The sequence below is a fragment of the Corapipo altera genome, unplaced genomic scaffold (assembly GCF_003945725.1).
Source record: "Corapipo altera isolate COAL_440 unplaced genomic scaffold, ASM394572v1 255, whole genome shotgun sequence".
Taxonomy (NCBI): domain Eukaryota; kingdom Metazoa; phylum Chordata; class Aves; order Passeriformes; family Pipridae; genus Corapipo; species Corapipo altera.
Window position 1 is genome coordinate 844,272 of NW_020884929.1, and position 17,379 is coordinate 861,650.

At 42.5% G+C, this 17,379-nt stretch overlaps 1 protein-coding gene across 4 annotated transcripts in view; it reads right to left on the reverse strand.

The window, feature by feature from the left end:
* Positions 1-17,379, reverse strand: part of NDST4 (N-deacetylase and N-sulfotransferase 4) — a 105,945-nt gene that overhangs the window by 17,420 nt on the left and 71,146 nt on the right. For all 4 annotated transcript variants that reach the window (XM_027659012.1, XM_027659010.1, XM_027659009.1 and 1 more), the window contains 4 exons: positions 12,795-12,882; positions 8,179-8,333; positions 3,091-3,276; positions 2,100-2,228 (listed from right to left, as the gene is read on the reverse strand). In XM_027659012.1, coding sequence (XP_027514813.1) covers positions 2,100-2,228; positions 3,091-3,276; positions 8,179-8,333; positions 12,795-12,882 — 558 coding nt within the window. The remainder of the gene's footprint in view (positions 1-2,099; positions 2,229-3,090; positions 3,277-8,178; positions 8,334-12,794; positions 12,883-17,379) is intronic.

A 17,379-nucleotide genomic window follows, 5' to 3' on the forward strand; every position in this document is an offset into this window, starting at 1 on the left:
CCCTCCTCTGCCTGCTACTAAATCATCTCTGCCAGACGTGACTCATCTTCAGGATTCATAAATTAGAAAGTGAACATATCTCTCTGAGCCACAGAGTGCTCAGTAGCAGCCATTTAAAAAAAAAAAAATCCCTTCGGAAGATCCCCTTGACAGTGTCTCTGCAAAGTCTTTGTTCCAATGCAGTGTCACTTGGGCACTTTCTAATTTAACCAACTGCATGGAAGAGCAAACATTTTTGGTGTTTGAGCTTAATATTTGTTTGTGATACATTTGCTGGAATTGCTAATTAAGACCCGAGTAAGGGACAGGGTTCCTGTAAACCCCACTTGAAAAAAATGGTTCCTCTCAGCCAAAGGAGATGATGTGCTGATTGCTGATTTTAGTCAAGGCACTGGGATTATTCCTGAAGTTTGAAACAGTCTGAGAAAGTCTGTCTTGAACTGTGTGTGTGAGAGAGATACATGTAATAATTCTATTTACTGGAGTGTAAATTGTGGCTTTTCACTTTTGGAAGCCTAGTCTGTAAATAATGTGGAGCTGAACTGAACTACAATGAGGTGTACTCTTATTCTCCCTGACCAGTGAATATATTTGGTACTGGTTATCCAAGCTGATACCCAAACACTAAGGAAGCTTATTAATGAGGGGAGGTGTGTGAAAAGCTTCCAGGATATAAGATGGGAAGTGTCCTGCTGCTATTGCAGCGTGTGCTGCTGCCAGTTTGGAGAACACATCACATCCAAGGCATATCTTTTTAATCCAGCTGAATTTGCACCTGACCAGTGGAATAGGCACTGTATTGATTCTTTTCAGACCCTGGATTTTGGGTACTAACTTGTGAACTTTTGCAAGCTAACCACTGAAACACTACACTTTTGCACTGAATAAAAGAAAAGTCTTCCCTTCCATAAACGTGGGAGGGGGGATTTAAACATTAAGAGCAAAGAGAAGCTGTTCTTTTCAAATGCCACACAACAATATATATTGCACTCCCAAGTTATTGGGATGTAGATTGGCTGAGGAATTTGGGCTGTTTCAAGCAGCACTCGTGGAGTGAAAAAATGCTCTGCCCACATCTGAGGGAATCTTCAGATCAGTGAAAAATGCACAGGTATTGATCAAAGCGTGCTAAAGCTAAGCTTAAATTCCAAGTTACACTTAAGGAAACTATAGGGAGAAAAGCCAGCCTGAGAGAACTGCAAGGAATGGAGGGATAGGATAAAGAACAGGGATGTTTTTTATTCTCAAATTAGGTGTCATGTGGGTGGTACAGGCAAATTCCTGATAGAAATATCCCATTTCTTTAAGCCCACTGAATCTGGCTCGGATGCCAACTTAGCTCCCCAGCCAAAATTTTCACCCCCAAGCATCTAATTATATAATACCAAAAAAAATCAAAAAAAATCAAAAAAAATATCTATATTTAGGTGTCTAAATAAAAGTGACCTGGATTTGAGAGTCAGCTCCACCTGAAGTTTCTTTAGCTCTGCAGAGGAGTCAATGAGTGCTGCAATTTAAACCCACTGAAAATGAGGCCACCTGGCAAGACAAGGGACATTTATCTTGTGACTAGCGCAGCTTCTTTGGGTGGAGCAGGACCAAGGGAGGACAAAATAACTGACATATGGCTTTTTTTGTTTTGTTGTCCTTGCTCCTTGCACCTTTAGGCTGCTGTCTTAAATGGCATCAGACTTTTTAGCTGCTCAAAACCTGCTCTTAAGAGCCAGTGGTGGAGGAATGATATGAGGCCTGAGCTCTGGGGTTTCCACTGAGCTGTGTCAGGAGTGCCTGAGGAACCAAGCTTGTGGAAGAAAGGAAAAGAGGAATAAGGTCACAGGTTTTTCTACCCTTGCTGTCTCAAACAAGTTTCTTCCCAGTTTCACTATGAAGATGAAATTCATGCATTTTCCAGGAACTTGTTGCATACAGCTGTAGTTCAAAATAGGCAGAAGACATTATTCTCCTTTCTTCTCAAACTGCTTTTAAGCCCTGAGCAAGTGGTCCTGCTTTTTATTTCCCAAACAAGATCCAGGAAAACTGATCTCCCTCCCTCCCTCTTCCCTGTTAGTCCAAAAAAAATAGCAAAAGAAGGTACCTACGGGATTCAGGAGAATGGTGAGGAACAGTTCACCTCCTCGGATACTTTTGTCCAGCTCCTGAGGACCCCCAGGATATTCCTTGTAAAAAATGGTGTGAGTGAAAAGGCCACAGGTCTGTCGAGGGAGCACCTGAGAACAAAAGAACAGCTCCTTACAGGGATTGCCTAATCCATGCAGAGACGTAACTGACCCGGGGAAGGACTTTTGTCTCCCTTAATTCAATATTTTGATGTTTTTACTCGGTGAAAACAACAAACTAAACCCACATTCAGCAGAGCATTTGGATACATGCGTAAACACACTGCTGATTTTGAGTCTACTCCAGTAGGAATTGGACTCTGTTCAGGAACTTGGGGTTAGGACATTCCTTCTGCCTTGTTTAGGGGATCACGATTTTGGCTTGATGTGCACGGGGAATATTCAGATCAGCTGGGATTTGAAACCATCCCGGGGACCTGCTCTTGAAATGTGGGACAGGCCAAATAATTTTATACATTTTCCTGCCCTCTGTGCACTTTGAAGCGTGTGTGAGGAGCCTTCTCTCTCCTCACACACGTGCAGGGTCTGGAGCAGTCAGGCAGGTGTCCCAGTCCCTGGCTCTGGGAATTTCCGAAGCAAAGCCGACACCGGGGCCTTGCAGAAGTGTCATCCTCACAGGAGGAGATTACTTACACCTGCTCACCTTCCCAGGTGATGGCTTTCTAATCCTTTCATGCATAAAGATGAAGCAGAGCTGGAAACACAGGTCTTAGGCAGTTTAATGACTTTCCCAGAGTTAGTAGTTGATGGCACCACAAGTGCCTGAGTTCGTATGACTATTTTTTTTCCCCTTTGCTAAACTGGCTGCATAACAGACACACCATTTTGGCATCCTTACAAATCCTGGATCACGGGGAATTTTAATGGTTGCTGGGAAAGCTGAAGCCCAGCAAGCCCAGCCCTGCTGGGAGGCCCTGCAGTACAAGTGTCTGAACATGGAAATGCAGTGTACCATGATGCCATTGTGGATGAAGCCCCGTCTGTACCGTGCAGGCTTCAGGTGTGGATACTCTTCCGTGCTGGTCACTCGGATGTGCCAGACCTTCTTCCAGGCCTCGTACAGCTGGATGTGCACGGGATAGACCCCGGAGTGGTGCGGGGCCACCGCGTAGCCCATGCCGGTCGGGATGCCGTGCTCCTGCAAGGCAGCACAGGAGGAAGGTGTTTTAGGGATGAAAAAACCCCCCAGGGAATTATTCAAAGCTTTGTTTTTCCTGCCCACAGTGCCATTGGAGTGTCCTTAGACTGACTTGGGCCTGTTGTATTTAACCCAAGCTGACGATGGAGGGAACTGGAACTACAGGTTGGTAACTCCAGAGGAAGAAATCATCCCCCTGGATTATGTTACATCACTGTTGCACGGAATAGATTTGTCATCTATTTGAATACCCATCCTGCCTGTTTGGCCCTGTTTAAAGGTAATCCAGTAAACCAGTGCTAAGCCATCAAACAGCATCAGAGCAGCAAACAGATGGAAAAAAAATTGTTGCAGTGACATACATGGGATTTCATTTCTTATTTCTGGAATAAGAGCAAGACTCCTTCCCTGTTTAATAAGTAAATAAATATTCCTCGTAGCTTCTGAACTGCTTATTTTTTAACATGGTATTAAGGTAGAAGCAAAAAAAAAAAAAGAAAAAAAACCAGACTTTTTTCATTTCATAAATATTTATATTTGGCTCAATTTCTATGTGGAAATATGTGCACTTTCATGAATATAATCTATAGGTTATCTTGGAAATATCTTCTGGAGGCACAAATTCATTTTACTCCCAGTACTGCAGGATACATCAGCTCTTTTCCATTCCTATAAAATTGATGTGCAGAGAGAAATGGCCAAAATATGAGAAGATTGTATGAGGTTTTGTGTCCTTCCTCTTGCCCACATTATCCATTGATTACTTTAATTCCAGGAACAGCAGGTTCTGCTGGGCATCTTCAAGTACTTAACAAAGAAAGGGTTTTGATTCACTGACAAAAATTAAGTTAAATCTGTAGGGAGCACTTCTTCCAACATCACATAATGCAACCACTTAAAATTATCCATTCCTTACTAGTAAAGATCTTGAGTTACTGGCTGATCTTGTAAAAGAGAGACCCAAACTCTCCCTTTCACAATTTGCTGAGAACAAAATGTAATTTCAACCTATTAATGCTATTACCTACTCGAGAGGCATGAGTCAGTTCAGGGGGGAAATGAGGGATAGTTCTACAATGGGAAATGTTAAATCACCCTGTCCCCTATTTATTTTTTTTTTGACCACGAATGTGTATAAAGGAAAAAAAATCTGTACCTAAAGGTTTCATGAAGTCTGGCCATTTATTACGCTGCCTGAGTGGTCTGTGATGCTCACGCTGTTAAACTGATAACTTAAATATCCTGGGCCAGCTTGAATCTGCAAACCTGCACCAGACCTGTGCTAGGGAGTGCACAGAACCAGGAATGGGAGGTGAATGTGTCCCGAGGCAGATAATGAACACACTGCCCTGAACGGCAGATCCAAAGGGAGGGGTCTGGCTGGATATGCGTAAGATCCTGTTTATCTGCTTACTACTTGATGCTGGTGTTGCCATGGCAACGGGACGGTGACATGGTAATCTGCCATTCACAAATAAAACGAGGCAGCTTTTCATGAGTTCTTGACAAGAAAAGGAAATGAGCCTCCGGATACAAACCTGCTCACTCCATAGCTCATCCCACAAATACATGGCGGGCACTCGCATACCCGGCATGGCTTTAAGGAGAAACAACTAACAGATAATCACATTTCCTTTGGCCACTTCTATTTTCAGTTTACTCGGGAAAATTAAATGTTGTGTGTCCTGACTGCCCAGGACAACGTTATCCTATATATGCAGACCATTTACAGGCCATTTTTAGAGGCAGTCTCTTGTGGGCATCTCTCCTTCCCAACACTGAGTACAGATATTAATAATGAGACAAATTAGACACTTTTCATCATGTGTAGATACTTTGCCTTTGATATGTGGTCACTGGGCTTCACATTCTTGGTATTTAATTGGTTCATTAAAAGCCCATGGTTTCCTTGTGGTTTGAGCAGCTCAGAAGTTTCGGGCCGAGGAAGTGCTAATGTGCATCTGTAGTTGGTTTATAAGAGGAGATTGAGGCCAAGGAGTGTTTCTGTAAAGGTTCTGAATTGATTTGTTTTGTATCTGTTTCTTTCTCCATATCAGATCACAGCTCCCTTGACAGTCAGTGAGAGTTTTTTTGCCCAGTTTCTCCTGTGCTTTGGGCACGTGCACTCACAAATGAGCCCAGAAGATAATCACTGAGCAAACAAATCAAGGGATGAAATAAAGAGCTACAGGCTTTGGATTAAATATGTTCTACTTGTTTTTATCAGATAGGGATGTACGAAAAGGAGGAGGAAGAATATCTTGTTACTAATGGCCGTGCAAACTCGGTTTGGTTTATTTTTGGAATATGCTATCAGAGACAGGAATTTGTTTACCTATTTGTGTATCCATTGCATTGCCTACAAACAAAGACAATAATACTGGAAGTATTATCAGTTTGCACAATTTAATCCAAGGCTTAGTGTCTTTAAAGGGTTTTGGGATCCTCTGAAACAAATGTGCGTGGAAAGGAGTCCTTTGAAGGCTGTTGATTTTACTAAGCCCCAGATACACAGAGGTGTCCATATCTGCACTGGAATCAAGGCAATTAGTTACCTAATTAGCAATTAGTTCTGTGTGTACAAAACTGTTTAGGTGTCCAATTCCTACACGTGTTCTACATGAGCTTTGTCAGTCCCAAGCCTGATACTCTCTTGCATGGAGAAATGGCTGTGATGGGATTTGGGGGCAGGTTTCCTGACAGTGTGATCTGGTTTAGTTTTCTTCTAAAAAGAGAAAGGCAGAAGGAGCCAACAGGTCTTAACAAACAGAATTTTTGTGTCTTATCTGGGATCTTAAGCAACCTTGACTGTTGTTCTTGGATGTAATGATGTGCTCTCCCTTCCTGAAGACCCTGTTAACTTCTTAGTCATGTTTGAAACAAAATGAACAAAGAAATACCACACTAGGCGAGGAATTAATGTGATCACACTTCCACAGAATTACTGCAGCTTTCCTTGCAGAAACTCACACAAAGTGTCATGTCTACCTGCAGCTAAAACAGGAGGTGGGGAAATATGGTCGATAAATGAGAAACGCAAGAGGAAATGGCATCAGCATCAAGCTGTGCCCCCCTGAGTGTAATACTAAATGAAGATATCAGAAAACAAGCAAAACATGTGTAACATCAAGCAGATTTTATAAGTATTGTTCCAGATCTCTAATTTAAATTTGGATCCAGGTCGTGAAGTCAAAGAATAACGAGAAGATGTTTGCTTTAGCTTGGAGGACTTTGAGAAGTGCAGCTGTGGAACGGGGAGTTTCTTTCCCAAGTAATACGTGATGCTGAGGATGTGAAATCCAGGGAGGAATCAAACCCACTCCAGAGTCGTGGCTGGGACCTCTCTGATAGCCATCAGGAAGGCTGTCATAGCGGGAAGATGAATTTCTCCCACAAGAGAGACTTTCACAGGAAGCCTTTTGAAAAGAAATGTTCTCGTAAGTAAATTGTACAACTCATATAGATTCAAGGTCAAGGGGTTGGTACAACCCCTGTCCAAATGTTAGCAGGAAATAAAAGTGTAATAACGGCAGCCTTTCACTCACATCAGCTCCTTATTTATAGGCACCCTGAGGAGTCCCTGCCCTTCAGGATACGGGCTTTATCTTTCTGGAGTTAAAAACAGACTCTATTACCAGCTCTGTTTTCAGGTTATACTATAGATTTTAATCCTAGAGGTGGTTTGACCTAGAGGACTTCATGTTTCCTGAAAGCGTGAGGAGAATTTCCCCACAGGTTTAAAGATGAAGGGACTGTGTGTTTTTGAGATACGGATTATTTTAAAAATGACTCTTGCATTTAAATTCTCGACTCTATTTGGGTCTATGGCCAGGCTACACAAAAGGCCATGCCAGGAATGAGGCTGACAGCAACTGTAGGAAGGAAGAGAAGTCATCCAAAATGCCTCTATACTAACAGGAGATGGGAAAGGGGGAAGTCTGACAAGAAGACTAAACAGTTAAGCCATTTTTAATTAATTTTCTTTAAAGGTTGTTAGGAAAACATTTTCATAAACAAGGCAATAAATTGCTTCCAACTGCTCGTTCAGGTATTTGCCTCTGCCTTTTTCCCCATGTGCCTTGGCTCATGTGAGGGGTGGGAGGAGGGGTCCTGGCCTCTGGGAGATGGGAAGGGCTGAGATTTCTGTTCCCTGAGCATCTGGGAAAGCCCCACTGTGTCACTCTGCTCCTCTGAGTGGCTCTGGTTGCTTGGCATTCCTTGGCCTCCTCACAGACCACACAGTGTCTCTACCAAAGCCAGCATTTGTAGATTCCAGGTTTTCTTTGTCCTGCTCAGTCAGCCAGTAGAATCACCCTGAAAGGGCTGTAAATAGTACAAGTGCTCTGAGCTCTGGGCAATGTGAGGAGGATGGAACAGCAGCAAAACCAGGAAAAGGGAAAGAAACAGCATTATCTGTCATGATTAGCAACAGGTTAGCTACGTAAAAAGCATATTTTCAAGCAGCTCATTTTGAAAAAGCACAGTGAAATCCAGCAGCTTCCCTCATTTGCTTTGTCAAGATTTCTCCCAAACCATACACATGTAGGGTTTGCTGCAGCTTTCTCCCTCCCCTAGTGAGGATATTTGTGCCAGACTTCAGGGAACTGATAACCTGTGTACAAACCCTTTCCTAAAGCTTAAAAGGTCAGCTGGTACCTGCTGAGTTCCCACTGATTGTGTTCCCTGTGATCTCACAGGGATGCTTGGATGAGGGGCTGCTCCCTCCCCAGAAAACTTGTGTCAGTGGGAAAGGCTAAGACAAAATTCAGCCCAAGTTTAAGTCACAGAAAGGCTCTTTTCGGGCTCAGTTTCTAACCTTTCTGCCTTTGCTTATCTATGGAAATGCACAGGTGTCATATAGACAAAGGTATCCTAGTCAATCTTTTGGGAACTTTTACTCACTATTGCAAATTCTTTGTTGAGGATCATCTGCTCCACCAGCGAGGACTCGTTGTGGAAGAGATGGGGCTGCATGTGACTCCACATGTGGGGAAACCACCAGAACTCATCCACTGATCTCAACAGCAGGTCATCACCTTCATCCTCCTCCTCAGTCCCTGCAAGAGAAAGAAAGGGAGGGGAAAAAATGGTAATAGAAAAGCAACAGCAAAAAAAGAAAGGCCCGTGATTGGTTTTTAAACACAGAAGAGGCTGCCATAAAACCTGGTGTCCTTGCCCTGAGTGTCTCACTGTGCTGGGGGTGTATCACACAAGGCTAAAAAAAAAAAAATCAGTAGGGTTTTTTTTTTTTTTTTTTTTTTTTTGTGTATGTGATCTTAAAAGCCCACCCCCCCCATTTTCTCTATTGGCCTAATTTTAATGCCACTCTATCTTTACATCACCATAACCTGACGACTTGGATTTAATGGGACAAAAGAGTATCAGGAATATTAATGCTGGTTGCCAGGTCTTTTGAAAGCTGGACAAAGGATGACGTTGGATCAGTATTAAAGCAGGAAAGGTTCAGCATATGTCTGCTGTTTTCCATTTTGTCCTGATAATAATGTCACTGTTAAATACAAAATACTCTTAATAAAGGCAACATATGGGTGATAATGAAATCTTATCAATGCCACCCCTCCATCCCTCTTGGAACTGCCTCTTTATTAGCCTTGGTTAATTGAAATCTGATAATTTTTGGTGAAGTGTGAAACAAGTTTGCAGTAGTTTCAAAGTATAATTAGGTGGAAAGCATGCAGCAGCAATGGCAAAGGGCTTCCAAAGGTTTACTAGGGCTCAGTGTTAAGATTTAATGTTGAAGTCAAACCAGTCAAACCTCCTGTGCTAGTGAGGAGGATCTACTTCAGGCAGAAGAGAGGATGTGTGGTTATATCTCAGAAAACCTTCCATTTGGGGAAGGGTACAATGCTGCTCCACCCTCTGCACATGTGTGTGCCCTGCTTTTTAAACTGGAAAGGCACAGTGACATTCCAGTAACTTCCCCTCAGATAACTCAGCAATGTTTGGTTTATTAGCAGCTTTCCTCTGTGTTCCTTTACCATTTAAATGCTTTCATTTTGCTCCAGTGGAAGGAATAATTGCCAAAATCAGGGTAGTGATGCAAACACACAGATCCTGTCTTCTTACAAGCTTTTTTAATGTGTTGCAAAAATCACTGGGAGAAAAGGCTGCACGGATGTCAGTGTTTACTTGGCAGGAACACGCAGAGATGCCTGTTCAGTGCATGCACTTGAGCTCTTTAGTTTTATTATTCCCTTCTGCAGTGGTTTTTGAAGGATTCCACTACACAAGGAGAACATTCTTTGAAACTTTCTCCCGGAGTCCCTGAATCCCTTTGCTCCCCTCGCTCTGCCAGTTCTAAGGAAGTTGCTCCCACTGATGGAAGCGTTGCTGGAAAAAGAAAACAACCTTGTTTACCAGGTAATTCCTTACTGGAAAGAAAGGAGGGATGGCTGCTCCCTCTGTATCCTACGTTTGTAGAGTGACTGCTGACTTGCTTTCTGGGATGTGTGGTTCACCTGCAGTCACTCAGGCACGTGCAAGGGAAGAAACTTAACACAGGCTTTCAAAATAGGACAGAGGAGAGAGAAAATGGGGCTTGTGAAGCAAGTGAAGATATTTTTGATAAGCCAAAGGCAGGGAAAAAAGTGGATATGTGAAATATATAAAGAACTACAATCATGTCACAGAAGATTTAGGTCAGAGTATAATTTAGTGCCTTACTAGCTTTTGAAGTAGAGTGTGGTTCTTGAAATAACATCATTATTAAAACCTACGTTTTAAAATCCTATTTTTTCCTATTCATTACTTTGTAAATTTAGATATACAACTAATCAAACTTTGCACTTTTTTTTACTGTAACAAAAATCAAACAAGATGAAGCATAACATTTTCCAGTGTGAAGACAAACAGCCCCATCCTGTAATGGTAGAGCTGAAGCAGAGAGGTTGGGAGTTTAATAGTTGTTGTTGGTGTTGCTTTTGAGGACAAATTTCTTTGCAAACCTTGGGAAAGAATATTGTTTGAGTTTATGAATTCTTAAGTAGTGGTGTTTCAAAAATAATCTCTTGTAAAGTTTTAATGGATCATTTGGTGGGTGCTTATATTGTTTAAATATTGCTGCCCAACCCCTTACTCAGAGTGTTGGAGACAAAAAATTGGGATTTTTGGGTTTAATTTCTTGTACAATCAACATTGTCTATGTAACTTTCTCCATTTTAACCTGAAATCATACACCTGCTTTGGGATGTGGAGGGCTCTTTACACAGGTCATAATTCCAAGTTCGTTTGTGCATCGTAAGCAATCCCAATATTTTAAAACTTTTTTGTTAGTGGTGTTAAACCTGCAATGTGGAGTTTTTCAGTGCCACAGAGGGGATGGTGGTGGGGAGATGAGCAGCGTTGCTGATGTGTCAGCTGTTGTGGTACAGATGTCAGCAACGTCTTTGGATGAAAATGTATCACTGTTAAATCTGCCAACACGTCCCCACGCTCATCTCCCTCCTGCAGTTTTAAAATGATCCAAGTCTTGGAAAGGAGAACAAACTCACACATTAAGGAAGTCAATAAGGCACAGCAGTTGCAGCCTGCTAATAAAACACGTTGAATATCTGATACTAAAAGCGCCTCTGGGTAAACAAGCCACATTTCCAGTAATTAAAGAACACCTTTCCATGCTTTATTTATAACGAGTCAATAAAGTGTATATTGCATGGAGAATACTTTGAAACCTTTCCACTCAGCTGATATGACAAAACACCATCTCCAACTTGTAAATGAAGTGTTCAGTTAAAAACCCAGCTGCACCACTGAGTCCGGGTCCCTACATGGAGGCGATGACATCCTTCAGCTTGGAAGTGCCTCTGTGCTATTTCTGGGAGCCTGGAGAGCCTTAGGAGGATGGCACACATGCATATTCTTCTATTTTCTCTGTTAGATTTCAGCATTGTATCAGCTGATGGCCGTGTGGAGGGTGTTGGGATGAAGGAAGGAAAAATACATTGGCAGGTCAGGGGGTTGACTTGCAGACAGGCCGCATGTTTTCTGCCAGCCACTGTCCACTATGTCATAATATCTATTACAAAAATCATCCCTTTCTCCATCTCCTCCCTTCCTTGGACCACTTTTCTCCACGGTGGACATTAACAGCCACAGCCAAGCAGCTCCTGCTTTAGAGCAGCTCAGCACCTCAGGCTATTTTTGTTTGATTTCTTGTATGAAGTGTGTGTCCAATTAATCTCCAGAAGGAGTAACTACACAGGCAGGTCAAGATGAAGTGAGGAGAACACTGTAGTTCTGTCTCCAAAGTTGCTCTCTGATCACAAGTCTGCCACTGCCTTGTTATGTGACTCCAGGCAAGTAATTCCATCTCTGTCTCTCTCTCATTTTTCTCAGCCTCTCCACCCTGTATCCTCAGTCTGTCGGGTTTCCTGGGCAGCAGTTGCTCAGCATTATGTGCTTGCACAAGGGGAAAACAGCCTGGACTTAGGGACAGGGGGACAAATACGTCGTTTTGGTTGCCTTCTCTCTGCTCAGCCCTCGAAGGCTTCCTCATCTCCCTTCTCCCAGGGTGACCTGCCTTCCTCCACAGCTGCCTCATGGTCCATGGAAGCAGGGACTGCATCATTCCCAGCTTTTAAACTCACTCTCCCATCCTCTTGCTGCTCCAGATGAGCATCCCAGCTTCCCTGAATGTGCTGACACCTGAGGATTTTGGAGCTGGTCCTCAAAGGTGGGAAGGGTGTGGGGTTAGGAAAGGAGAAGGACAGGAGGTTCTCCCCTGCAGTGAGTCTCTTTTGGCAAAAGATCCACCAGGGATCCTCACGGCTCAGTGGCAGTGGAAGGAAGCCTGAGTGGAGGTGCAGCAAAATGTTAAGGAGAAGGCAAAAGAGGAGGAAAAGAAATAAAATTTTTAAAAAGGGGTATTGTGCTGGGGAGAAATGGAGCAAAAATGAGAAAGGGGTCATGAGGAGGAGAAGTAAAAGTGCCTAATGTTCCACAGGAGCAGTGCAAGTGCGCAGCCTGTTAGTGCCCCCGGTGTGGAGAGAGCAGGGTTTCAGGACAAATTCCTTTTCATGTTGTTTTCCTTTTATCATCCCTCCTGATTTGCAGATCCCTGAGACAGATCACCTTCACAGGCACGACAAAATCTTGTGCATCCATTCAAACGCTTCTGCCTCTTCAGAGGTTATGAAACAGGATTTTTCCAATCTTTTATATTTCATCGTGCCAAGAAAAAAAAACCCTTAGCACGTCTTCTGTGCTGTCCTGTGGAACCAAAGATAACTCAGCAGCTACTGTGCCTCCTTTAGCACCCTGAGATTTACTACCACACATCTTTCAGGAAAATACCAAGGGCAGCTGAGGATGTACCTGAGCAGCTCATCCATAGTGCACCTTTACCCCTTTGGACACTGGCTTCTAAACTGGGGGAACATGTATTTCCCACTGCTCCACTGGCTCACTGCGTTATTTAAAAAGGGCATGTTTAAAGCTAGGTTTGAAATTCTGTCCCCTATTTAACTGCAGCTACCTGAGAACATGAAGTTCCTTCTTACCTGTGTGGTAAAATTTTCCTGAAAATCCAAGGTTGAAGGTAAAATTTGCAACCTGAGTGCGCAGTAAATTTTGAGTCTCTAGTAAAGCCTGAAATAAATAAGAAATTAAGATGCATTTAGAAAAGTTAATATTGATTTTTGGAATGCCTCGTTTTAAAAGTTGTGTCCAGCTGAGGAGATACAAAAAAAGAAGATACTGTTAAAATGCTTCACATTTTATTTTGGGCTCATTCTTTTTTATGAGACTGTTACATCAGGGTCTGATGGTCTAGAAATGCTGGTGATAGTACCTAAGTACCCAAGGAGGGGATGGTTCTGTGGCTTGGACCAAGATATTATCCACTGTGGCAGTGATCTATGGCAGGACTTGCATCCAGCCATTCAGAGGCAGCAATACACTGGCTCTTCAAGTCCCCCATGCTCTGGGTTATTACTGAAGCTTGATAAAATGTGCTTAAAACCCAAAGTAAAATTAGGAATACTACTTGCCATCCAGACAGGGAGGCATTGGGCTTTACTTACCTGCAGAAAAGTTATGGATTGTGTCTGAATAGCAAACTGAGGCCTAAGTGTGAATGAGCAAAACTCCAGTGATGTCCACGTCAGGAAATAAATCCCTGTCTAAATATTTTTAGTCTCTCCTCCAGGTAAAAGATTGGCCTACTCTAAATGAAATGGAGGGAAAGGGTGTTGCTTATAGAAGAAATAGGTGTAGTCTTGCTCACTCATCTATTTGTTTTCCTTGGACATATTTCCAGTTACTAGAGAAGGAGAAAGGATGGTTCAGTCTGTGTGAGCTATTTACATTTACTATGAGTTGTCAACCTGGCACTGCTTCTAAAGCTGCTCCTTGTGCACTTCTAATCACCAGCCCACAGAATGCGAGCAAGCTACACGTGAGATGGGCAGTGCATTTATCTCCCTATTGGTCTTGCCAATGCTGGATGGGTTATAAACTCTTATTTTCATCAATTTTCCATGTCTCCATTATGTGGCTCTCAAGAACTCTTCCTATTATCTATTAATAACATTTCTATCGATCACGTTCTTGCCGAGTTCAGCGATAAAATGATTGCGGTGCTTTACACGCGCTCCCAGCCCAGCTAACGTTGTCCCTCATTTGAAAAAATTACATTTTGCGTGGTCATTACTAATTTCGCTGAACATTACAGGAAAATAGTTTTTTTTTGCCTTTTTGCTGAACCCACTGCTCTAATTTAAACTGCAGCAACCACCACCACCTCTACCTGGGACTGTAAACCAAAGTTATCTCTGGTCTGGTGTAAATGATGACACCAGGTTTAAGCAGCTGAGGTGTGTGAGTGTGACACAAAAGGTTGGCAGGCATTGTGCCTCTGCCTTCATTTTTTAAATAGAACCATTTATTAGGAGGCAAAGGAAGGTGTAAAGCAAAGAGGGTGTTTACCAGCTACAGCAGCCACCAAGCAAATTCCTCTCCTTGCTAAAGGAAATGAAGTAATGCAAGGACAGTAAATCTTGTGCTTTAGCATTAAATATTAAGGTAGCAGTATGGTTTGCAGCCTGTCTTGCCAGACATTTAGTAAGTTGATTATTTCAACCCCGTGACAATTTCACATGTGGGACTATATTTACATAATATATAACAACTAAACGCTCACTAAAATGTAAAACCTCAGAGATCAACACCACTGTTAGCTGAGACATTGAGGAGAACCCCCAGCTGGCAAAACCTGGCACTAAGTTGACACCATTAAAGTCAGAAGCAAGGAATCTGAGTCATTACATTTTAGAGCATCATTTTCCAAGCTGTATACAGCATTTTAGATACGTTGAGAAAGACTGATGGGCTGAGCAAAATCGATTTAATTTCCCTTTGAGGAAAGAACATCTCGAGAAATTATCGTCACTTAACATATAGTGCAAGGAGGTGCACGAAACCATCATCATTTTATATCAGCCTGGCTTTATCCCTCTCCTTTCCCTCACACCTCCATAAGACAACTGTGGGATGGGCAGGAGCCTTCCAGCCCGGGGAGGTCTCTCCAAAAACGCAGAGCGAGGATTAAGATGTAAATCCTATAACCTGCAGCGTGTCAAGCGTTTTTCTCTGTCTAAAGGGCAAATCTGTCACTCAAACAGGATTTGGCTCGATCCTAAAGACTTTTTTTTTTATTGCCATTTCCATATATGCATATTAATTAATATAATGTGCAGCCAAATTTCAGTTTTATGACCTCACCTCTTTTCAGTACTAAGAAGACCTTGTCACTTAAACCACTCCAAACTTATTTTGTCACTACTTGACTGTTTGGGGGAAGGGGAGTAATGTCTTCTACATCTTTAATTATGAAAAAACAGTTAAATAGATCATACTTAATCATTCTCCAAGGAAAGAACCATGGAACTCACCTGCACACGGAACACCTTTCCGTACCAGGCTAAGCAAAAAGTGGGTGTTTTTTAAGGTAATCTAAGCTGTTCTTTCAAACAAAAACCCTTAATTGCCTGGAATCTCTCAAAACCTCACGGTTTTCATTCCATTAATTGATTCTTTGCTTTGTCAATGAAGCTTCTCTCTGACACCCACAAGACACAGTTTTTTCTTTATGTTACATTTACATTCAGCAGCCTTTTACATTAATCCATATAATTACCTTTTGTAGATTTGAAGTTGCCATGTCTTTATTCTTCATAATTGGTGCATCTATTAGGAAGAAGTGATATTTTCCTGCTCTGTCCTTTTTAATTATAACTCTGTCCTTCATTTACATAATAAACTTTTTGGGGCGATTTCTGCAGGAACATTTCATGCCTAATAGGAAGCAATTTGCTTTCCTTCATTAAGTACATTAAAACTTCATGCCCCAGACATCATTGACTGTAAACATTTGATTCTGCTCGAATTTAATGCACCAAGGCATTTTGCTCTGCCATATTAGGTTTATTTATGTGCTCTGCTCTGGATTGTTAGCTGCTAATGAGACTTGGGCTCTTATTGCTCTAAGGCCTGAGCACTAACCTCATTTTAATGAGTTCATTATTTGCTGCCTCCTGAATGGAAGACAACAAATTTTCCTTTTAATTAAAGGTCAAAACACCTCTGGGTAAGGAAAGTGTAGAGGTTATCAAATCCTTAGAGAAGGGAGAAGAATGGCCATTTCTGATTTTGGTGCCAAGCATGGGCAGGCCAGGCTGAGGTAGGAGGTGTTTCTCTGGGGAGCAAAACTCCGAATCTAAGCTAAGTGATAACAACACTAAAATGTGGTACTAGTTAAAAAACAAACAAACAAACAACAAAAAACCAAACAAAACCAAACCTGAAAGTCAGCCAAAGTAATTAAAGGGGCTTTACTCCTCACCCAAAGGTCTGGGTGGATCAATAGTGCTGCTGAAGCATGAGCCCTTCTTTGCATGTGCAATGATTTATAGGGTGAAGAGGACAGAGCCAGATTAATTGAGCCAACCAAACGTAAGCTCATGTTTCTTATGGGGGAAAGTGAGGCAAAAGTGGTCAGTGCTGGGGCTGTTTGTAGCGAGACAGGTGGGAAATGCAGCCCTGGGTTTTTGTGTGTGCAAATGCTCCAACAGGGGGTTGGAAGCACAAATGGAAACTTTAGTTAAACCAATAAAAGGTTAATGATGGGAAATACTAGAGAGATCCTTGTCCTCTCTCTAGCATTCCATGCCTGGTCACCATCTTAAGGGCAGGCTGGCCAATATTGGTTCATGGGCAGGGAAAGTGTTCCAGACAGGAAGGGCAGAAAGCCCAAGATGTCATTAGAGCTCCTGGTCAGACATGCGCCCTTCCAGAGGCAACATTGGGAATGGGAATTTTGGGAAGCAGCAAAACCTCAAGGTCCTGGAGGTTCCTGTCCCTGTGGTGATGGTGCCCAGAGTGCCCAGCCTATGGGGCATTCCAGGCATTTCATTCCATGCCCAAGGAATCATGATTCTAAGCCTGTCCATGAGGGCTGCACAGTGTGGAGGGCAGATGAGAAAGTACCTCTTCACTCTGTCTGGAAGGAGATCAAGGGAAGGAGGGGAAGTCAGATATCCCTGTTTTCCATTGTATCTGTAATTTGCTGTCATCTTGAATTATTTTGCTTGCACAAACTCGTTCTAGGAAGTGCTTCTGGCGTGGGAGGATGTGCCAGTGTCTGGCATCCCAGGGGTACTTGGCCAAGGTTACGTTGTCCCATCACCTGCTGAGGGATATGACTGAGAATCTTGTCAAAAATGGGCTCACTTGCCATTACTCAAAGTCATTATTCATTTGGGAGCAGATCCTAGTGCTGGAAAGCGATTCCACTGCTGCAGGTTTTTTCTGTCTCGTGTGTGTGTATATAATATCTATATATATGCTCACTAGATACACTTTTCTATTTCTTTATATGTGCTGGAGATAGAAAATATGTGCAAATATTTGCACATTTCTAACTTCGACATTACCTCTGCTTTGAGCAGGGGCTTAGATTAGATCACCTCCAGAAATCCCTTCCAACCAAAATTGGTTTTCGCTTCAAGACAGTTTTCTCAGGCTTCTCTGGCACATAGCTGTTATTAATGCCAAGAAGTCTTTTAATGCATTTATTCATTTTTTGTC